Source organism: Ahaetulla prasina, chromosome 4 (assembly GCF_028640845.1).
Source record: "Ahaetulla prasina isolate Xishuangbanna chromosome 4, ASM2864084v1, whole genome shotgun sequence".
Classification (NCBI taxonomy): Eukaryota; Metazoa; Chordata; class Lepidosauria; order Squamata; family Colubridae; genus Ahaetulla; species Ahaetulla prasina.
This window is the reverse complement of record NC_080542.1, coordinates 12,740,354-12,759,074: the sequence shown is the minus strand read 5'-3', so window position 1 is coordinate 12,759,074 and position 18,721 is coordinate 12,740,354. Positions and strand designations below refer to the sequence as shown.

Below are 18,721 nucleotides of genomic sequence, written 5' to 3'. Positions count from 1 at the left end.
GTATGTGTGTGTGTAGGTGCCTTCAAGTCAGTCTTGACTTCTGGTGACTACCTTGAGATTGCCCTGTAGTTTCCTTGACAGGATTTCAAAAACGGTTTGCCATTGCTTGCTTACTAGGGCTGAGAGAGAGTGACGAGCCTGAGATCACCCAGCTGGCTTTATATCTCAAGCAGAACTAGAATTCACAGTCTCCTGATTTCTAACTTAATGCCTTCACCACTATTCCAACCGGCTGTTTGAAAGAATCTTATCTGTTTTAAATGGGACTTTACTGATCCTAGACATGTTGGCTGCATTACTATAAGCATAATATCCACTGAACAGAAGTCCTAAAACAGATGACAACAAGGATATATTTATATAAACCAAGTTTGGGATTCTTCTGGAAGAAAAAAATAAAACTGGAATTAAATATATTGTAAAGAAAGTATACAAATGAGGGTCCTGGGCACTTTCAGAGCTCAGTTGTTTTCTTGCAGACATTTCATTACCTAAACTAGGTAACATCATCAGTTCCAGTCAAACAATCATGCTAGCAAGCATCGGCACTAATGATATTACCTAGTTTGGGTAATGAAACCAGGGTGGGTTCTACTTACCTTTACTACCGGTTCACAACGGGACCGCACATACACAGAAGCTTCCTGATGACGTTGGGGTCGGTGGGCAGAGCCTCCCACCGGTTTTACTACCAGTTTGCAAGAACCCGTCCAAACCGGGGGCAACCCACCACTGTAATGAAACCCCTGCAAGAAAACAACCAAGCTATGATAAGAGGGAATAGTCTTTGTGAGTTCAGGACTATTCCTAAGTAAGATGGAAATTGTCTATGTGATCTCTGGGCAGTTTTAAGAGGGAGTTGTTAGATGGTCTGACCTCTGATTAAGTAATACAGAAATATGTTTAGATTTGTGAAATTCAAGAAATTAACAGATTTATTAATGATATTTTGGGGAAATAAATATGGGGACTATACTTCATTTAAATATTTTTCAAAATGGGATGGAATAGAATTTTTTTATTAGATATGTGCAGATAACAATTAATTTTAAAAAGGAGAAGAAAATATATTGTATTAGACCATAATGGGGGGTGAAATTTGAAATATGTTTAAGGATGTACCTGACTGATAATCTATTCACAATGATTTTTTATTATTATTAGGTTTATAAAAAAATAAAAAATCTTTTTCAAAAAAAAAAGAAAACAATCAAGCTCAGAAAGCACCAAGGACCCCTCATTTCAACCCTGAGCAACAACTATTCTCCTTTAAAGTATATAAAATAAATCTAACTTATACCCGTTGTGTTCCTTTCTCATTTTCATGTTTCGTTCTTTTCTTCCCCTAGATTTCTTATGGGTCATTTGAATCTAAAGTCACAGCCGAATCTCATTTCCCTTCCTTCTACCGTACGGTTCCAGATGAAGCCCTTCAGTATGAGGGTTTAATCCAGCTCCTTCTGCATTTCAGATGGAAATGGGTAGGACTGATCACCATAGACGATGAAGCTGGAGAACGTTTCTCAAGGACTCTGGAGCAAAAGCTTTTGCAGAATAGAATCTGTTTAGAGTTCACCGAGAGACTCGACCAGATTATGCATTCCGGTGACTTTTTCCAAATGGTGGACCAAATAGTGAGTCATATCAACGTATTTACAGAGAGAAAAGCCAATGCAGTCATTGTATATGGGGAAACTATAGCCTTTATATCGGTAGCATCTATTGCACTGGCCACATGTCTTCCAACCGATTCCGAACGTAAAGAGAAAATCTCTACAGGAAAAGTATGGATCACAACTGCGCAGATAGATTTCACATTGCATACTGTGCATAAAGGACTTAATATCCAGATGTTCCATGGGACTCTTTCCTTTGCAATTCACTCCAAACAGATTCTGGGCTTCCAGAAATTTCTTCAGAAGATCAAACTTGCTGATGCAAATGGAAACGGCTTTATCAAACATTTCTGGGAGCAAGCCTTTGATTGCTATATTCCTAATTCTGACAAAGCAAGAAACATTGAAGAGGCATGTACTGGGGATGAGAGGCTGGAAGATCTCTCTGCGTTTTATTTTGAAATGAGCATGACTGGCCACAGCTACAGCATTTACAATGCGGTTCATGCTTTGGCACACGCCTTACATGCTGCTCAGATATCTAGGTTGAAGCACAGAGTTCGGAGAGAAGAAACCAAGGAGTCATTCCAGAATGTACACCCTTGGCAGGTAAAATGTGCTCTTTATGAAAGCTTATCTGAAATTCTCTCCATTGACACAATAAAGGTAAAGGTAAAGGTTCCCCTCGCACATATGTGCTAGTTGTTGCCAACTCTAGGGGGCGGTGCTCATCTCCATTTCAAAGCCGAAGAGCCAGCGCTGTCCGAAGACGTCTCCGTGGTCATGTGAGCAGCATGAATCAATGCCAAAGGCGCACAGAACGCTGTTACCTTCCCACCAAAGGTGGTCCCTAGTTTTTCTACTTGCATTTTTACGTGCTTTCGAAACTGCAAGGTTAACAGAAGCTGGGACAAGTAATGGGAACTCATCCTGTTACACGGCAGCACTAGGGATTCGAACAACTGAGTTGTCGATCTTTCGATCGACAAGCTCAACGTCCTAGCCCCTGAGCCCTTATTGACACAATAGAATGGTACAATATTGAATCTCTCATGACAAAGCTTCTTTTTTTATTACTGTAGTTTATTCGGACATTATAGATAGTCCTTGGGCTACTGTGGCAATTAGAACCAGAAGCTGTCACAATGAGACATGGCCATAAAGCCTGAAACCACACGATTTCATCGATCAGCAACAGCAATTTTTGCAGTCCCCATTACTGTCACTAAAACAAGGACCAAGCATGTGGCTAAGCAAGGATCACACATGACCGTAACTACTGGATTCTAGCTGGCTTCCCCATTAATCTGCTTGTTCGGAAGCCAGTAGAGAATGATAGAAATTATGATCGCATGACCATAGCTCACTGTAACATTATGGGCACTAAGCGGCCACCTCACAATAATGTCAGCATAGAGATGCCGAAATGGCTAGAACTCCAAGGACCCATCAAAAGTCCCCCTTACTCAGCACCTTTGTAACTTTGAACTGTCATTGAACAAATGGTCATAAACAGTGGTGGGTTTCACATAATTTTACCACCGGTTCGCCACGCGCCAAAAATAAGAGTGCGCACATGTGCATGCTCGCTTCGCTCGAGCGCGCTTTCCACGCATGCGCGCAGCCTTCCGCAGATGTGCTTTGCTCATGCGTGCAGCTTGCACGCATGCATAGAGCTTAGAAAATGTGGCTAAATAGAACAGCACAGTTCCGGGGAAGCGGGGCCCATCGGGGCCCACCCGCAGGTCACCACTACCGGTTCGCCCAAACCGGTCTGAACTGGCTGAATACCACCACTGATCATAATCCAAGGAGTACCTGTATAGTGTTGAAAACACTAAGCATCTTATCTCATAGTTACATTTCAGGAGTCTTATGCCTGGCAGAGATGTTCAAAAGAGCTTATTGGGCAGGGGGTGAACCATCAGAATTCATATGAAATCATCTGGTTATGAAACCTGCCCTACGCTAAGCCCCGGGAATTTCTACATTTGATTTGAAATGCTCATTCATTTGCCATTCTGAAGAGAGAGAAGTATGTTCACATGAGTTTGAGATTTAGAGGAATAAGAAAGAACTCTGCTTACCTACCTTGGTGTAGAGTTCTACATTTATTTATTTATTTATTTATTAATCATACTTTTATACCGCACCATCTCCCGTAGGACTCAGGGCGGTTCACAGGCATATTAAAAAACAATATAATAAATAAGCATTAAAAACCCAATTAAAACTAAATATTATCATAGCCAAATCACTAAAAACGTACATTCATTTTTTTGAGAGTCACTCTATTCCTCATTATACGATGGTGTTACTTTCCTTAAACAACTGATATCTGATAGTTTTGTACTAGAGAAATTATGTGATATGCCTCACAACTGATCTATTTATGAGCAGTAATATTTTGTCGTCCTCTTCTCACATATAAGAACAAAATTAGAATATTGCTCTATCTGTTTTTAAAGATTTGAATTTATTTATTTATTTATTTTATTTATTTATTTTGTCACACAGTATATATAAGCATAAGCATGAAATAATTATACAATATAAGCATATATATGAGTAGGTAATAACTATATTAATTGGATATAATGAAAGGAAACAATAGGACAGGAACGGTAGGCACGTTTGTGCTCTTATGCATGCCCCTTACAGACCTCTTAGGAATGGGGTGAGGTCAATGGTAGATAGTTTTTGGTTGAAGCTTTGGGGATTTTGGGAAGAGACCACAGAGTCAGGTAGTGTATTCCAAGCATTAACAACTCTGTTTCTGAAGTCATATTTTCTGCAATCAAGATTGGAGCGGTTAACATTAAGTTTAAATCTATTGTGTGCTCGTGTATTGTTGCGATTGAAGCTGAAGTAGTCTTCGACAGGAAGGACATTGTAATAGATGATTCTATGAGTTAAACTCAGGTCATGTCGAAGGCAGCGTAGTTCTAAATTTGCTAAACCCAGGACTTCAAGTCTGGTGGCATAAGGTATTTTGTTGTATTCGGAGGAGTGGAGAATTCTTCTTGTAAAATATTTCTGGACACGTTCAATTGTACTGATGTCAGAAATGTGGTATGGGTTCCAAACAGTCGAGCCGTATTCAAGAATTGGTCTAGCAAATGTTTTATATGCTCTGGTTAGTAGTGTAGTGTTTGAATTCCAGCCTGAATATTTGTCTTATTCAACAATAAGCAAAGGACTGCATTCCTTGACATCACAATACAACATAAACCTATATTTCTCATAGTGTTAGAGACAGGTTTAGTTTCCACGGATGCTAAAGCTGGTACTATCTTTTAAGCCCGCCAATCATTATTTTGGATGTTATTTTACATTATCATCTAACATTATGCTGATTTAACATTTCATTTTAATTTCCATAAGTAGTGCCTAAACAGCTAGATGCCACCCATTAGCACCTGTTTTTCTTTAATTTTTCTCTTTTCTTGGTAGAAAATCTTAATCCTTCCAGATAATTTATTGGAAATAATAACTCTTTAATAATACTCTTCATTTCTTTCCATACCGTATCCCACTCTGTCTCTTATTAGCTACATTCATTTCTGCAGAGGATTTCATTCAACAACAGCGCTAGAGATGAAATTACATTCAATCAACAGGGTGAATTAGTAGCTGGATTTGACATTATAAACTTGGTCACATTCCCAAATAAATCTTACGTAAAAATCCAAGTTGGGGAGCTGGATCCTCCATTGAAAACCATCATGATCAAGAAAGACCAAATCCAATGGAACAAAAAATTCACTCAGGTGGGTGTCAATGGCGTGACCTTCAGTGATAGAATTCATGCATAACCTGGGACACATGCTTAGACTTCCCATATAAAATCAGCATGTGATAGATATAGTTTTAAATAAGAATTCCTTTCGAAAGTCATTTCAAAGTGTCTTGGAAAAGATGACTCATCAGACAGTAGATCTAATTACAGTAGATGCATATTGCCTAGTGTGTGCCTGCTTACTCTCTTGCAATCCCTTTCTCTCAAATGAATGCAAATATGAATATTAATTCTCTTCTTGCAAATTATTCCAGTGCCAGGGTGAGCATTCCTAATGGCAAGGAAATGGGGCGGGGGGAGGCTATAAGATTTACCCTTCTGTCTGACTTTATCTGAGCCCAGTTCCCTACTGTTTGGGTTCAGCCAACTCTTAGGGTTCACATCCTTCTGATATTATAAAGCAAAGGAAAACTGAGATAAAATTGTAAGCACAGCCATACTCAATGGCTTAATGACCGAGTCACCCATCCAATCCAAATTCCAATCACTAAAGTATGACTACCTTTATGCCTCAATTGCTCCCCCAACAGCTAGTCCATCCACCTGCTTATAAATGTTAAATACTGGAAATTCATTTACCATAAAGCAAATGCTAAGACTTTGTTCCTAATAATGAACACAGCTATTTTTAAATAGGTGCCACCCCTTTCCTTATGCAATGACCCTTGTGCACCTGGATACCGAAAGACAAAGAAGGAAGGGAAATTTTTTTGCTGCTATGATTGTGCTCCATGTCCAGAAAGAACGATCTCAGGTCAGAAGGGTAAGAAAAATAAGTTAAAAACAAAACTGCCATCACATTACGATTTTATCATAACCACACATTTTACAGTGCGTTTTAATATTTATTTTTAATTGTAATAATACAGCAATCAAATTATTTATTTAAATGTACACGTGCATTAGGAATTTTACGTGAGTATCCATGAGTATGTTTGTGTCAGCATGCCTCAGATCAATGTTTAAAAAAATAAAGACCCAACTCCATCATTTCGAAGAAATTGGTAATTTTTACTAAACAAGTCTGAAAGCTATGGAAGCAAAGCCAGAACTGGAAATATACAAAAACCACAGACGACATATCCCCTGCTGAGCCCTCCCCCACACTAGAGTTCAAATAGTTATAACCAATGGCATCTTCCTCCTTGGCCATGTGTAGTTTCACTTCCAATATTCTCCCTCTGTCAATCTTCTGGATGGAATGTGAAGCAGGCAACTCCCGTTACATTCACGCGCCAAAACAATTCAAAAGTCTGATTGAAAAACTGCTTGAAAGATTATCTTCCTCCCCCACACATGCAAAGTCAGCCGAATGCTAGCTACGGTAGAAACCTCCCTACCTCTCCCATAAATCATGTAAAACATTCAGTAAGAAGCAATCCTTTAACGAAGTAATAAAACAGTAAAACAGTCTAGTAAGAGAAATACACTTAATTAAAGCGGAGGCTGACAGTTTGTATTTGTGTCCATGCTAAAGCAAGAGATGGATATCCATCAAAAACTACATGCTCCAGAGACAGGAAATGATTACTTATAAAGAACTTTTGCACGCTGAAGGAGGTAGATTGCAATTAAAATCATTACAGGTATTAAATGAAGAAGGGAGGAATTATACTTGGTTTCAATATGGGCAAATAAGTGTTAGATGGAAAGAGGATCAAAAAATTGGTATAATGCAAAGGGAGGAAAATTTAATAAAGCAAATTAGAAATCAGACCCAGGAGCATATAAAGAGATTGTATAATGTGTTGCTTGAAATAGATTCTGAAAAGGATTTGATAAAGGACTGTATGATAAAATGGGCACAGAATATTCAGGAACCAATAATGTTGGAAACATGGGAGAAAATCTGGGTTAGAAATGTTAAGTTTAAACAAGCACAGAATTTAAGGGAAAATTTTTATAAGATGTTTTATAGATGGCACTTAGATCCCAAAAAATTATCATGTATGTATCCTGATATCCAAGCGAAATGTTGGAGGTGTGATTGTGATGATGCTACATATTTTCATATTTGGTGGACTTGCAAGAAAATTAAGGCCTTTTGGATAAGAATTTGGTGGATTATTCAAAATGTACTGAAGAAGAAGATAAAGTTCCTGCAATTTTTCTTTTGGGAATTATAACGGATTGTACAGGGATTGAGACTAAATTGATTCTGAATTTAATAACAGCAGCAAGACTGTTGATTGGACAATACTGGAAGAAAGAAGAGGTACCTACAATAGAAGAATGGATATTGAAAGTCATTAATTTGGCTGAGATGGCTAAAATCTCAGCTTTTTTAAAAGACAATACGCAGGAAAGATATTTAATTGAATGGGAAAAATGGATTGATTATTTACAAAATAGATATCAGATTAAGAAATATCAGACTGCCTTTGAATAATTAGGAAGTATTATTTTATGTAATGGGGAGGGGTTGGGAGATGAAAAGATTTGGATGAGGTTAATTGGATTAGAAGGGAAAAATGTTACTCTATGTTTGGTTTATGTATAACAATACCTTGTGATTGACCCGGGAAGCCGGGGGGGGGGTCTTCTGGGAGGGAGGGGGGGGAAAGGGGGGGAAATGTTTTTGTTTTTTTAAAACTTTTTCAATTAAAAAAACAAACAAACTACATGCTCCAGAACCAAGGTAGCATGAAAAACTTCAGAGGACCATTATGGTGGAATCTTTATGACCATGTAATTGGCATAGGAAAAGAAAGAATGTCAGTATATGTAGTCCTAACATTGGAATGATAATTGGGACTGGGATTGATATGACTAAGTGATGCCATCATAAAGCACAATGTCACATAATTACACCACTTATCAATGGTAATCTCAGGGGGTGGTCTAGGACAATTTGTCAGGGCCATCTCATAATGGCCAACTCATTCCTGCCAACTCACTGCAGGACAACTCACCGCAGAACAAGATTTACGCTAAGATTTAAAAAATCTTGTAGTAGAATCATTAAAGAGACGATGGAAAGGTAGGGACAAAATGAAATGTGAATGACAAATTTTAAATTATTTTAAATAATGGAATTGATTTTTTGAATGGTCCTACGGTTGTCAACTCACAAAGCATCCCTGGCCTGCTCTCAAGTTGCCATAGACCAGGGGGGATGGGAAACTGGCAAAACGGCACAGCAGCCAAAGTCAGATGCACATTCCAGATTTTTGTCTCTCAAGGCTGTATCCCAGGATTATCCACAGCAGCCAGAGGGGAGTGACCTCTACAACTCATTAAATTGCTCTGTTGGTGAATGTGATTGATGACACACCCTGGGGGGAGGGGGAAAACAGGGTCATGATTGGGGTGTAAATTATGTAAGGTCAGAGCTGGCTTCACTTGGGAATGTGCCAACATGAAGCTCCTAATAAATAACTGGATTTCTTTTGGCTTGAGGCTCATGATTTAATTAGGGCATCTGTCAGAACCCTGACAACAGTGAGTTGTCCCATATCAAGTTGGCCACCGCGAATTGCCCACAGCAAGTTGTCCCATTCTGATCTCAGTAGTCCCAGTTACTATTGTAACGCAGAGACCATGTGGGTCATTAAGAAAGGACCAAACGTGACTGCAGTCTTAGGAAAGCAAGACGGCAATTAAGGGTTGTAGATGAATCGGCATTGCAAGCAGTTACTTTGGAGTATAAGCAGGTTGGAGTTGATGCTATAGAGCAGTGATGGCAAACCTTTTTGGCATTGAGTAGCCCAAAGTGGAACACGCATGTATGTGTATGCATGCCCGCGTGCTGGAGCACTGGAAACCTGAAGACCAAAACAATGGCCTGGAAATGGCCTGGAAATAGGCCATTTTTCAGGCCATTTTCAGGCCATTTTCTGACACTCCAGCACCCACGAAGACTGGCTGACAATGGCTCACGTGCCCACAGAGAGGGCTCTGCGTGCCACCATAGGTTTGTCATCAGGGCTACAGAGCATCAGACAGCAGGGGCTGCTACAGAGCATAGGTGAGCAAGAGGTGATATGAATTATAACAGTGATGGCTAACTTTTTTGCCATTGCGTGCCAGGATGGGAGGGGGGGAAGGTTCACGCGCATGCCCACACCCATAATTCTATGTGCCCCGCCCTGTGCATGCACGCGCAATCCCCCTCCCCCCTCTCCTGGCACATGATGGCCTGGTAGGCCTGTTTTTCTTTCTCATCTGGCTCCAGATCCTCTCAATGCATTTGGGGAGGGTGAAAACAGCCTTCCCCAACCCCTCGCAGGTCCTCTGGAGGCCCAAAATGGCCCGTTTTCCAACTTCCGGTTGGACAGGAAGTGACTTTTTTGCTGTCTCCAGCCTCCAGAGCCTCTCTAGGAGGAAATGGAACATTTTGGGCCTCCAGAGAGCCTGGGGAAGGCTGTTTTCACCCTCCCTAGATTCATAGAGAGGATCTGGAGCCAGGTGAGAAAGAAAAATGGGCCTTCCCCACCCACCACAGGCCCTCCAGAGGCAGGAAACAGCCTATTTTCCTACTTCTGGTAGGCCCAGAAGGCCCAAATATCACTGGCTGGCGTGTGCATGCATCACCATCACGGAACTATAACTATCACTATGGTGATATGGACTATACACTTTTCCATAGTATTTGAAACACATTCCAAAACACCAGAAGATAAAATAGCTTCCACTCCAAAGGATGATTGGCATTCTTTCCAAATAATCTTTTCTTTTATTTCCAGACATGGAAAACTGTAAGGCTTGCTCCAAGGATCATTTTCCAAATGAAGCTCGGGTGCAATGTATTCCTAAGAAACTGAACTTTCTGACTTTTGAAGAATCTTTGGGCAGTGCTTTCACTGCTTTGGGTCTTTTTTTCTCTCTTACTACAGGTCTTGTCCTGACAATCTTCATTAAGCAAAGGGATACTCCTATTGTCAAAGCCAACAATTGTAACCTCACCTATGTTCTCCTTATCTCTCTCCTCCTTTGCTTCCTTTGTTCAATTCTGTTCATTGGGCAGCCCAATAAGGCAATCTGCCTCCTCCGACAAACGACATTTGGCATCACCTTCTCTGTTGCTATCTCTTCTATATTAGGCAAAACCATCACAGTTGTTGTAGCATTCCTAGCCTCAAAGCCAGGAAGCCTATTCCACAAATGGGTGGGGCAAAGGTTGGCCTATTCTATCGTCTGCTTCTGTTCCTTCATTCAACTAGGTATCTGTATTGTTTGGCTGGGTACTTCTCCTCCATTTCCTGATTTGGACATGGAGACCCTCCATGGAGAAATCATAGTGGAATGTCATGAAGGTTCCATCACCATGTTTTACTGCGTCTTGAGCTACATGGGCCTCTTGGCTCTTCTCAGCTTCACTGTGGCTTTTTTAGCCAGGAAGTTACCAGACAGTTTCAATGAAGCCAAGTTTATCACTTTCAGCATGTTGGTTTTCTGCAGCGTTTGGCTGACCTTTGTCCCCACCTACCTGAGCACCAAAGGAAAGTACATGGTGGCCGTGGAGATCTTCTCTATCCTGTCTTCTGGTGCCGGTTTACTGGGATGCATCTTCATCCCAAAAATCTATATAATTATATGGAGGCCTGAGCTCAACACTAGAGAACATTTAATACATAAGAAATAGAAAAAGAACAAGACTGAATCTCAAATGTGCTTTTTCAAAAGACAACTGGACTGTTTTTTTTCCTTGAGGAAGAAGAACAAAATGTTTCATTTCTCATCCAAGAAACTTCATCTGTTATCATGGCAAGGGAAGATGGAAGGATAGGTACTGACAGTTGAGACTGGATGGTGGACGGATGGAAGGATAGGTTCTGAAAGGATGGTGGGAGGGGAGATGGAAGGATTATATTTCTTTGCTGTCCTCTGGTAGTTAGCACTCTGTGAGAGCTCTTAGGGCCTCTTGGAGGTTTATCTATGCCTTCACGGTCACCTGAATCAGAGTGCAATTGCTTGTGAAATCTTGGCACTGCTGCAAGAGCTCTGTTATAAACTGGAGATATTGTCTTTTACCCCTATTTCAAACCATTGACCCTCACTATCCATATGATGGTCATGTGACAGTGGGCGTGGATTGATGGTCATGTGACTAGGTAGGTGTGGCCAACTCGATGTCACTCCCATCAAGGGAGGGGCTGGGATAGCTCAGGCAGTAGAGAAGCCTGTTATTAGAACACAGAGCCTGCAATTACTGCAGGTTCGAGCCCGGCCCAAGGTTGACTCAGCCTTCCACCCTTTATAAGGTAGGTAAAATGAGGACCCAGATTGTTGGGGGGGCAATAAGTTGACTTTGTAAAAAAATATACAAATAGAATGAGACTATTGCCTTATACATTGTAAGCCGCCCTGAGTCTTCGGAGAAGGGCGGGGTATAAATGTAAACAAAAAAAAAAGGGGGTGCCTCGTCTGGCCACTCCCCTCCCAGACATTTCTTGTCACACCCAGCCTCAATGTATCTATAGTTCTGTAAAAATGTTGTTCACCTTTTTTCAACTTTATTATCTACATACTATAAATGCACTTTCATGGACCACTGAAAGGAGGAAATGGCTCACATCCTTTGCCCAAGAATGTGATAGGCAGTAGGCTTTTAAGGGGCTGCCAGAATGAAGAAGGGGCAATGTATTTTCCAAAGAACCACAAGGCAAAACAAGAAGCAATGGATGGAAACTGAACAAAGAGAGAAGCAACCTAAAATTAAGGAGAAACTTCCTGACAGTGTGAACCAATATAGGTGCAGAAACATTTCAGTCATAATTTCACATATGAAATAACCATTCGTGTAATACAACTTGCATATTGTTCAAAACTGTCAGTAGTATTATGGCTGATGTTTGACAGCAAGCCTAAAAGTCAAAGATTACAAGAGGGCTGCTTTCTCTGTATATATATAAAACATCACATACCAGAAATAGCATATTAAGATGGATTTATGCAGTGATGGGTTTCAAAAAATTTTACTATTTTACTGGTTCTGTGGGTGTGGCTTGGTGGGCGTGGCATAGCGAGCATGATGGGGAATGATACTGCAAAATCCCCATTCCCTCCCCACCCCACTAACCTGCTCTGGGAAGGAATCAAACTCCCCCCTCTTCATTTCCCCAAATAAAATATTACACATAAGAAAAGGCTCCCAGAAAAGCAACGAAAAATCAAGCTGCTAACAAGGAACCTGCCTGATATTCATTCCACATTCCTGCCAGCTGCATAAAGGAAACTTTGTAAGAAGAAAATAGCTACCGGTACTTAGAGATAACAGAAAGTGGAAGCCGGAAGTTCGGCTCCATTTACAAGCAGGCAGAAAACGCATTCAAGACAGGATATTTCACAATGGAAATCGCCCTAACCTTTTTAGAAACACAAAGCCCATGTTGCACAAACCCCAAAACTTCAAAAACGTAGAACCATATAAGAATTCCTCTTCTTATTCAGTTTGTTGTTCAGCTGACCCAGAAACAAACTGCTGAATGTCACTTCGCTTCTGCAAGTAAAAACCTCCTTCCAGCAGCTGCTTCTTGGCTTATCATTTTAAAGCGACGGCGTCTTTTTTTTTTTTCCTTCTTTTTCCTTGCCAAGTGATCTCCTGGCTGAGAAGCGAGTCCTGATTTTTTCATTCTAGCCGATCAGTTGAGAGGCTTCTTGGTCTCTCAATTTAAAGCCAACAAGCCAGGTGTCTTGGTTTTTTTTTTCCTCTTAACATAACATAACAACAGAGTTGGAAGGGACCTTGGAGGCCTTCTAGTCCAACCCCCTGCCCAGGCAGGAAACCCTACACCATCTCAGTCAGATGGTTATCCAACATTTTCTTAAAAATTTCCAGTGTCGGAGCATTCACAACTTCTACAGGCAAGTCGTTCCACTTATTAATTGTTCTAACTGTCAGGAAATTTCTCCTTAGTTCTAAGTTGCTTCTTTCTTTGATCAGTTTCCACCCATTGCTTCTTGTTCTACCCTCAGGTGCTTTGGAGAACAGCCCGACTCCCTCTTCTTTGTGGCAGCCCCTGAGATATTGGAACACAGCTATCATGTCTCCCCTAGTCCTTCTTTTTATTAAACTAGACATACCCAGTTCCTGCAACCATTCTTCATATGTTTTAGCCTCCAGTCCCCTAATCATCTTTGTTGCTCTTCTCTGCACTCTTTCTAGAGTCTCAACATCTTTTTTACATTGTGGCGACCAAAACTGAATGCAATATTCCAAGTGTGGCCTTACCAAGGCATTATAAAGTGGTATTAACACTTCACGTGATCTTGATTCTATCCCTCTGTTTATGCAGCCCAGAACTGTGTTGGCTTTTTTAGCAGCTGCTGCACGCTGCTGGCTCATATCTAAATGGTTGTCCACTAGGACTCCAAGATCCCTCTCACAGGTACTACTATTGAGCAAGGTACCACATATACGGTACTGGTGCATTTTGTGTTTTTTTTGGCCTAAATGTCAAGTATCTTCTTTGTCAAGTGAGCCCTAATTTTTTCCTTCTAGACGATCTAGATCTGTCGGGAGGCAGTGAATAGATCGGGGGCGGGGCCAGGCATAGGTATTTACCGGTTCTCCGAACTACTCAAAATTTCCACTACCAGTTTGCAAGAACCGGGGAGAACTGGTAGCAACCCACCACTGGAGATAACCAACCTAGAATGAAGGCGAAAGTTCCTGAAAGAATAATTGAACAGTGGAATGACTTGCCTCCAGAATTTGTGGGTGCTCCACAGATTTTAAGAAGAGATTGGGCAACCATTTGCCTGAAATGGTATAGGGTTTCCTGCTTGAATATGTCGTGTCCCACTCCTCCGCTGATGGCCGGGTCAGGGAAATCCGAATCAGGCGTGCCTCTGCAACTCTGCCAAAGTCCTAGCAAAGTCCTCAGGGCAGGCAGGAGACCAGAAAGTGTCTTCAGCAAGATATGTTTAGACTTTGCCTGACTCAAAGAATGCCAGAAAGCAGATCCTTTATATAGGCCATGGGGTATGGCTCCATGACTCAGCACTTATCCAGGCTTGCCCCTCCCTTCCTTCTGTTGCCTCCGTCTATCAAGTCTTCTGACGCGAGTGTCACTCCAGTCTGCAGCTGTTGGTAATTGACCTCCCTCAGGCTCACATGCTGTGGAGGAGGGGGAGGGGTCTAGTTGCTCCGTTTGCCTGGGCATGGAGCCAGGGCTGGGGCTGGGAGGCATACTAGGACATTCCTCCGTGTTCGGAAGCAAATAAGAAGACCCCGACTGTGGTGAGATCAGACGAGACACAACAGAATAGGGGGTTGGATTAGAAAATCTCATAGGGCCCTTCCAACTCTGTCATTCAGTTATTCTGATATGCAGATAACATCACACGTGACTTAAAAGGGGCTTTGTTTGCGCCCTTTGCAAAGGAGTTGGGCAGACTCAAAACTCAACGCTTTTGCCTTGTGTGCTAAATAAAACTTTTGAACTCTGAATTACAACATCTGGGGTTTAAATCAGTACAAGAAACAAACTTTTTGTTACCTAGCTGTACAAATTACAGTAGTGGCTAAAATTGTGGAAACCTTTTGGGAAAAGTGTATTTTTGAGGTTTGATGGGTAATAACACCACTTTTTTTAGGAGGGAGTTTCAAGATAACTATATTCCACTGCTGGAATGGCCTAGGAATAGCCCAGACCTTAACCCAATTGAAAATCTATGGAGCTGACTAAAGAAACTTGTTAGTCAGAAGCGACCCAGCAATAAAACCCAGTTAACAGAAGCAATCATTATTTATTTATTTATTTTATTTATTATTTAAATTTTTATACCGCCCTTCTCCCGAAGGACTCAGGGCGGTTCACAGCCAATTAAAATACACAATGATACAATAAATACAATTAAAATACAGTTAAAAAACTTATTAAATTGGCCAAGATTAAAATTTAGAATAAAAACCCATTAAAAAACCCATAAATTTAAAACTAACCCAGTCCAGCGCAGATGAATAAGTGAGTTTTAAGCTCGCGACGAAAGGTTCGGAGGTCCGGAAGTTGACGGAGTCCTGGGGGGAGTTCGTTCCAGAGGGCGGGAGCCCCCACAGAGAAGGCCCTTCCCCTGGGCGTCGCCAGACAACACTGTCGCGCCGACGGCACCCTGAGGAGTCCCTCTCTGTGAGAGCGCACGGGTCGGTGAGAGGTATCCGGTAGCAGCAGGCGGTCCCGTAAATAGCCCGGCCCTATGCCATGGGCGCTTTGAAGACGTTCACCAACACCTTGAAGCGCACCGGAAGGCCACAGGTAGCCGGTGCAGCCTGCGCAGGATAGGTGCCACACGGGAGCCAGGAGGGGCTCCCTCTATCACCCGCGCAGCTGCATTCTGGACTAACTGTAGCCTCCGGATGCCCCTCAAGGGGAGCCCCATGTAGAGAGCATTGCAGTAATCCAGGCGAGGCGTCACAAGGGCGTGAGTGACTGTGCACAAAGCATCCCGGTCTAGAAAGGCGCAACTGGCGCACCAGGCGAACCTGGTGGAAAGCTCTCCTGGAGGCGGCCGTCAGGTGGTCCTCAAAGACAGCCGTACATCCAGGAGAACGCCCAAGTTGCGCACCCTCTCCATCGGGGCCAATGACTCGCTCCCAACAGTCAGCCGTGGACTCAGCTGACTGTACCGGGATGCCGGCATCCACAGCCACTCCGTCTTGGAGGATTGAGCTTGAGCCTGTTTCTCCCCATCCAGACCCGTCGGCTTCCAAGCACCGGGACAGCACTTGATAGCTTCATTGGGGTGGCCGGTGTGGAAAAGTACAGCTGGGTGTCATCAGCGTACAGCTGGTACCTCACACGAAGCCACTGATGATCTCACCCAGCGGCTTCATATAGATGTTGAACAGAAGGCGAGAGAATCGGCCCTGCGGCACCCACAAGTGAGGCGCCGCGGGTGACCTCTGCCCCCGCCAACACCGTCTGCGACCGGTCGGAGAGATAGGAGGAGAACCACCGATAAACGGTGCCTCCCACTCCCAATCCCTCCAACCGGCCCAGCAGGATACCATGGTCGATGGTATCGAAAGCCGCTGAGAGGTCTAATAGGACCAGGGCAGAGGAACAACCCCTATCCCTGGCCCTCCAGAGATCATCCACCAACGCGACCAAAGCCGTCTCAGTGCTGTAACCGGGCCGGAAGCCGGACTGGAACGGGTCTAGATAGACAGTTTCCTCCAGGTGCAAGGGAAACTGATATGCCACCATACTCTCTACAACCTTCGCATGAGCGGGTTGGAGACCGGACGATAATTACCTAAAACAGCGGGTCAGGAAGGCTTCTTGAGGAGGGGCCTCACCACCGCCTCTTTCAAGGCGGCCGGAAAGACTCCCTCCAGCAAGGAAGCGCTCGTAATCCCCTGGAGCCAGCCTCGTGTCACCTCCTGAGTGGCCAGCACCAGCCAGGAGGGGCACGGGTCCAGTAAACACGTGGTGGCATTCAATCTACCCAGCAACCTGTCCATGTCCTCGGGAGCCACAGGGTCAAATTCATCCCAGACAATATCACCAAGACCGCCCTCAGCCGTCCCGTCCGAATCGCCACAATTCTGGTCCAGACCGTCTCGAAGCTGAACGATTTTATCGTATAGATAACCGTTAAACTCCTCAGCACGTCCCTGCAACGGGTCATCCCGCTCCCCCTGGTGAAGGAGGGAGCGGGTCACCCGAAACAGGGCAGCTGGGCGGTTATCTGCCGACGCAATGAGGGAGGAGGCGTAGCAACGCCTCGCTTCCCTCAGTGCCACTAGGTAGGTCCTAGTATAGGATCATTCCATCTTGGTTTCACATTATAACAACTGCAGAACTAAAAGACTTGGTTCACTCCACGGGAAGACGTTGTAAGGCCGTAATTCATGCTAAAGGTTACCCAACTAAGTATTAACTGACAGGGTGATTGTTTTTGTATATCTCATTTTTTCTATGATGATAATTTTTGTATATTCATTTTTTTCTACGTGTTTCGCTTTTCTTCTTTTACTGTAACTGCTATTCTAATAGCAAATCCTTCAAAAAAGTTATTGCATTACATTCTTGGTTAAATATATATATATATATGAGATATATAATTTTATGGTACTACTCCCCCCAAAAAAAGGGATGTTATTAGCTAGTTTTAGAAAATACACTTTTCCCAAAAGGTTTCCACAATTTTGGCCACTACTATATGCTCTGTCTACAAATCAGTTACTGGTGATCACCTACAGTATGTAACCCTCCACAGTATAAGGTAAAGGTAAAGGTTCCCCTCGCACGTATGTGCTAGTCGTTGCCGACTCTAGGGGGCGGTGCTCATCTCCGTTTCAAAGCGGAACAGCCAGCGCTGTCTGAAGACGTCTCCGTGGTCATGTGGCTGGCATGACTCAATGCCAAAGGCGCACGGAATGCTGTTTCCTTCCCACCAAAGGTGGTCCCTATTTTTTCTACTTGCATTTTTACGTGCTTTTGAAACTGCTAGGTTGGCAGAAGCTGGGACAAGTAACAGGAGCTCACCCCGTTACACAGCAGCACTAGGGATTCGAACCGCTGAGCTGCTGACCTTTCGATCGACAAGCTCAACCTCCTAGCCCCTGAGCCACCGCGTCCCTCCACAGTATAAGTCATGGCTATCTCAAGGAACTGCCTCCCTTTCCTTATTTTTGTCCATCCGCATACGATCTAATTCACTTCCTTGTCCCCTCTGCCAAGCAATGTTATCTATATTATTCCAAAGTTTGAGGAATTGCAATAATCCAAATCAAGTTGTTTTGATGTTACACAAACGTTTTCACTTCTGCAAGATTACACCTAACATTACCTTTTCCCTACTTATCATGAATATTGTAATTAATGCCATGAGTCAACTCTCTGGAGATCTGAAAATTGCACTAGAGGACAACACTAGGGGCCTCTGGTGGCTCAGACTGTTAAGACAGTCTGTTATTAACACAGCTGCTTGCAATTACTGCAGGTTCAAGTCCCACCAAGCCCAAGGTTGACTCAGCCTTCCATCCTTTATAAGGTAGGTAAGACCCAGATTGTTGGGGGCAATAAGTTGACTTTGTATATAATATACAAATGGATGACGACTATTGCTTAACATAGTGTAAGCCACCCTGAGTCTTTGGAGAAGGGCGGGATATAAATGCAAATAAAAAAAACAAAACAAAAAAATCAGCGGAAGTGAAAACCTGTTGTGTCTCGCTCGCTCCCCCTGCCGCAGCCGGGCCCCTCTTATCTCCTGCCAGACGCTGATAGTGCTGAAGAATGTCCTGGCATGCCTCCAGCCCCCAGCCCTGGCACCATGCCCAGACAGGCCGAACAAACAAACCTCCCTCCGATAGCATGTGCGCCTGAAGCCAGCCACGAGCTGAGATTACCAACAG

The 18,721-nt window shown here is 43.0% G+C and overlaps 1 protein-coding gene across 1 annotated transcript in view; it reads left to right on the top strand.

Annotated features, from left to right (window-relative positions):
* Positions 1–10,999, top strand: part of LOC131197914 (vomeronasal type-2 receptor 26-like) — a 29,536-nt gene extending 18,537 nt beyond the window's left edge. Inside the window, exons 2-5 of the mRNA XM_058182416.1 lie at positions 1,350–1,634; positions 1,893–2,225; positions 6,052–6,178; positions 10,101–10,999. Of these exons, the coding sequence (XP_058038399.1) occupies positions 1,350–1,634; positions 1,893–2,225; positions 6,052–6,178; positions 10,101–10,999 (1,644 nt within the window). The remainder of the gene's footprint in view (positions 1–1,349; positions 1,635–1,892; positions 2,226–6,051; positions 6,179–10,100) is intronic.
* The last annotated feature ends 7,722 nt before the right edge of the window (positions 11,000–18,721 follow it).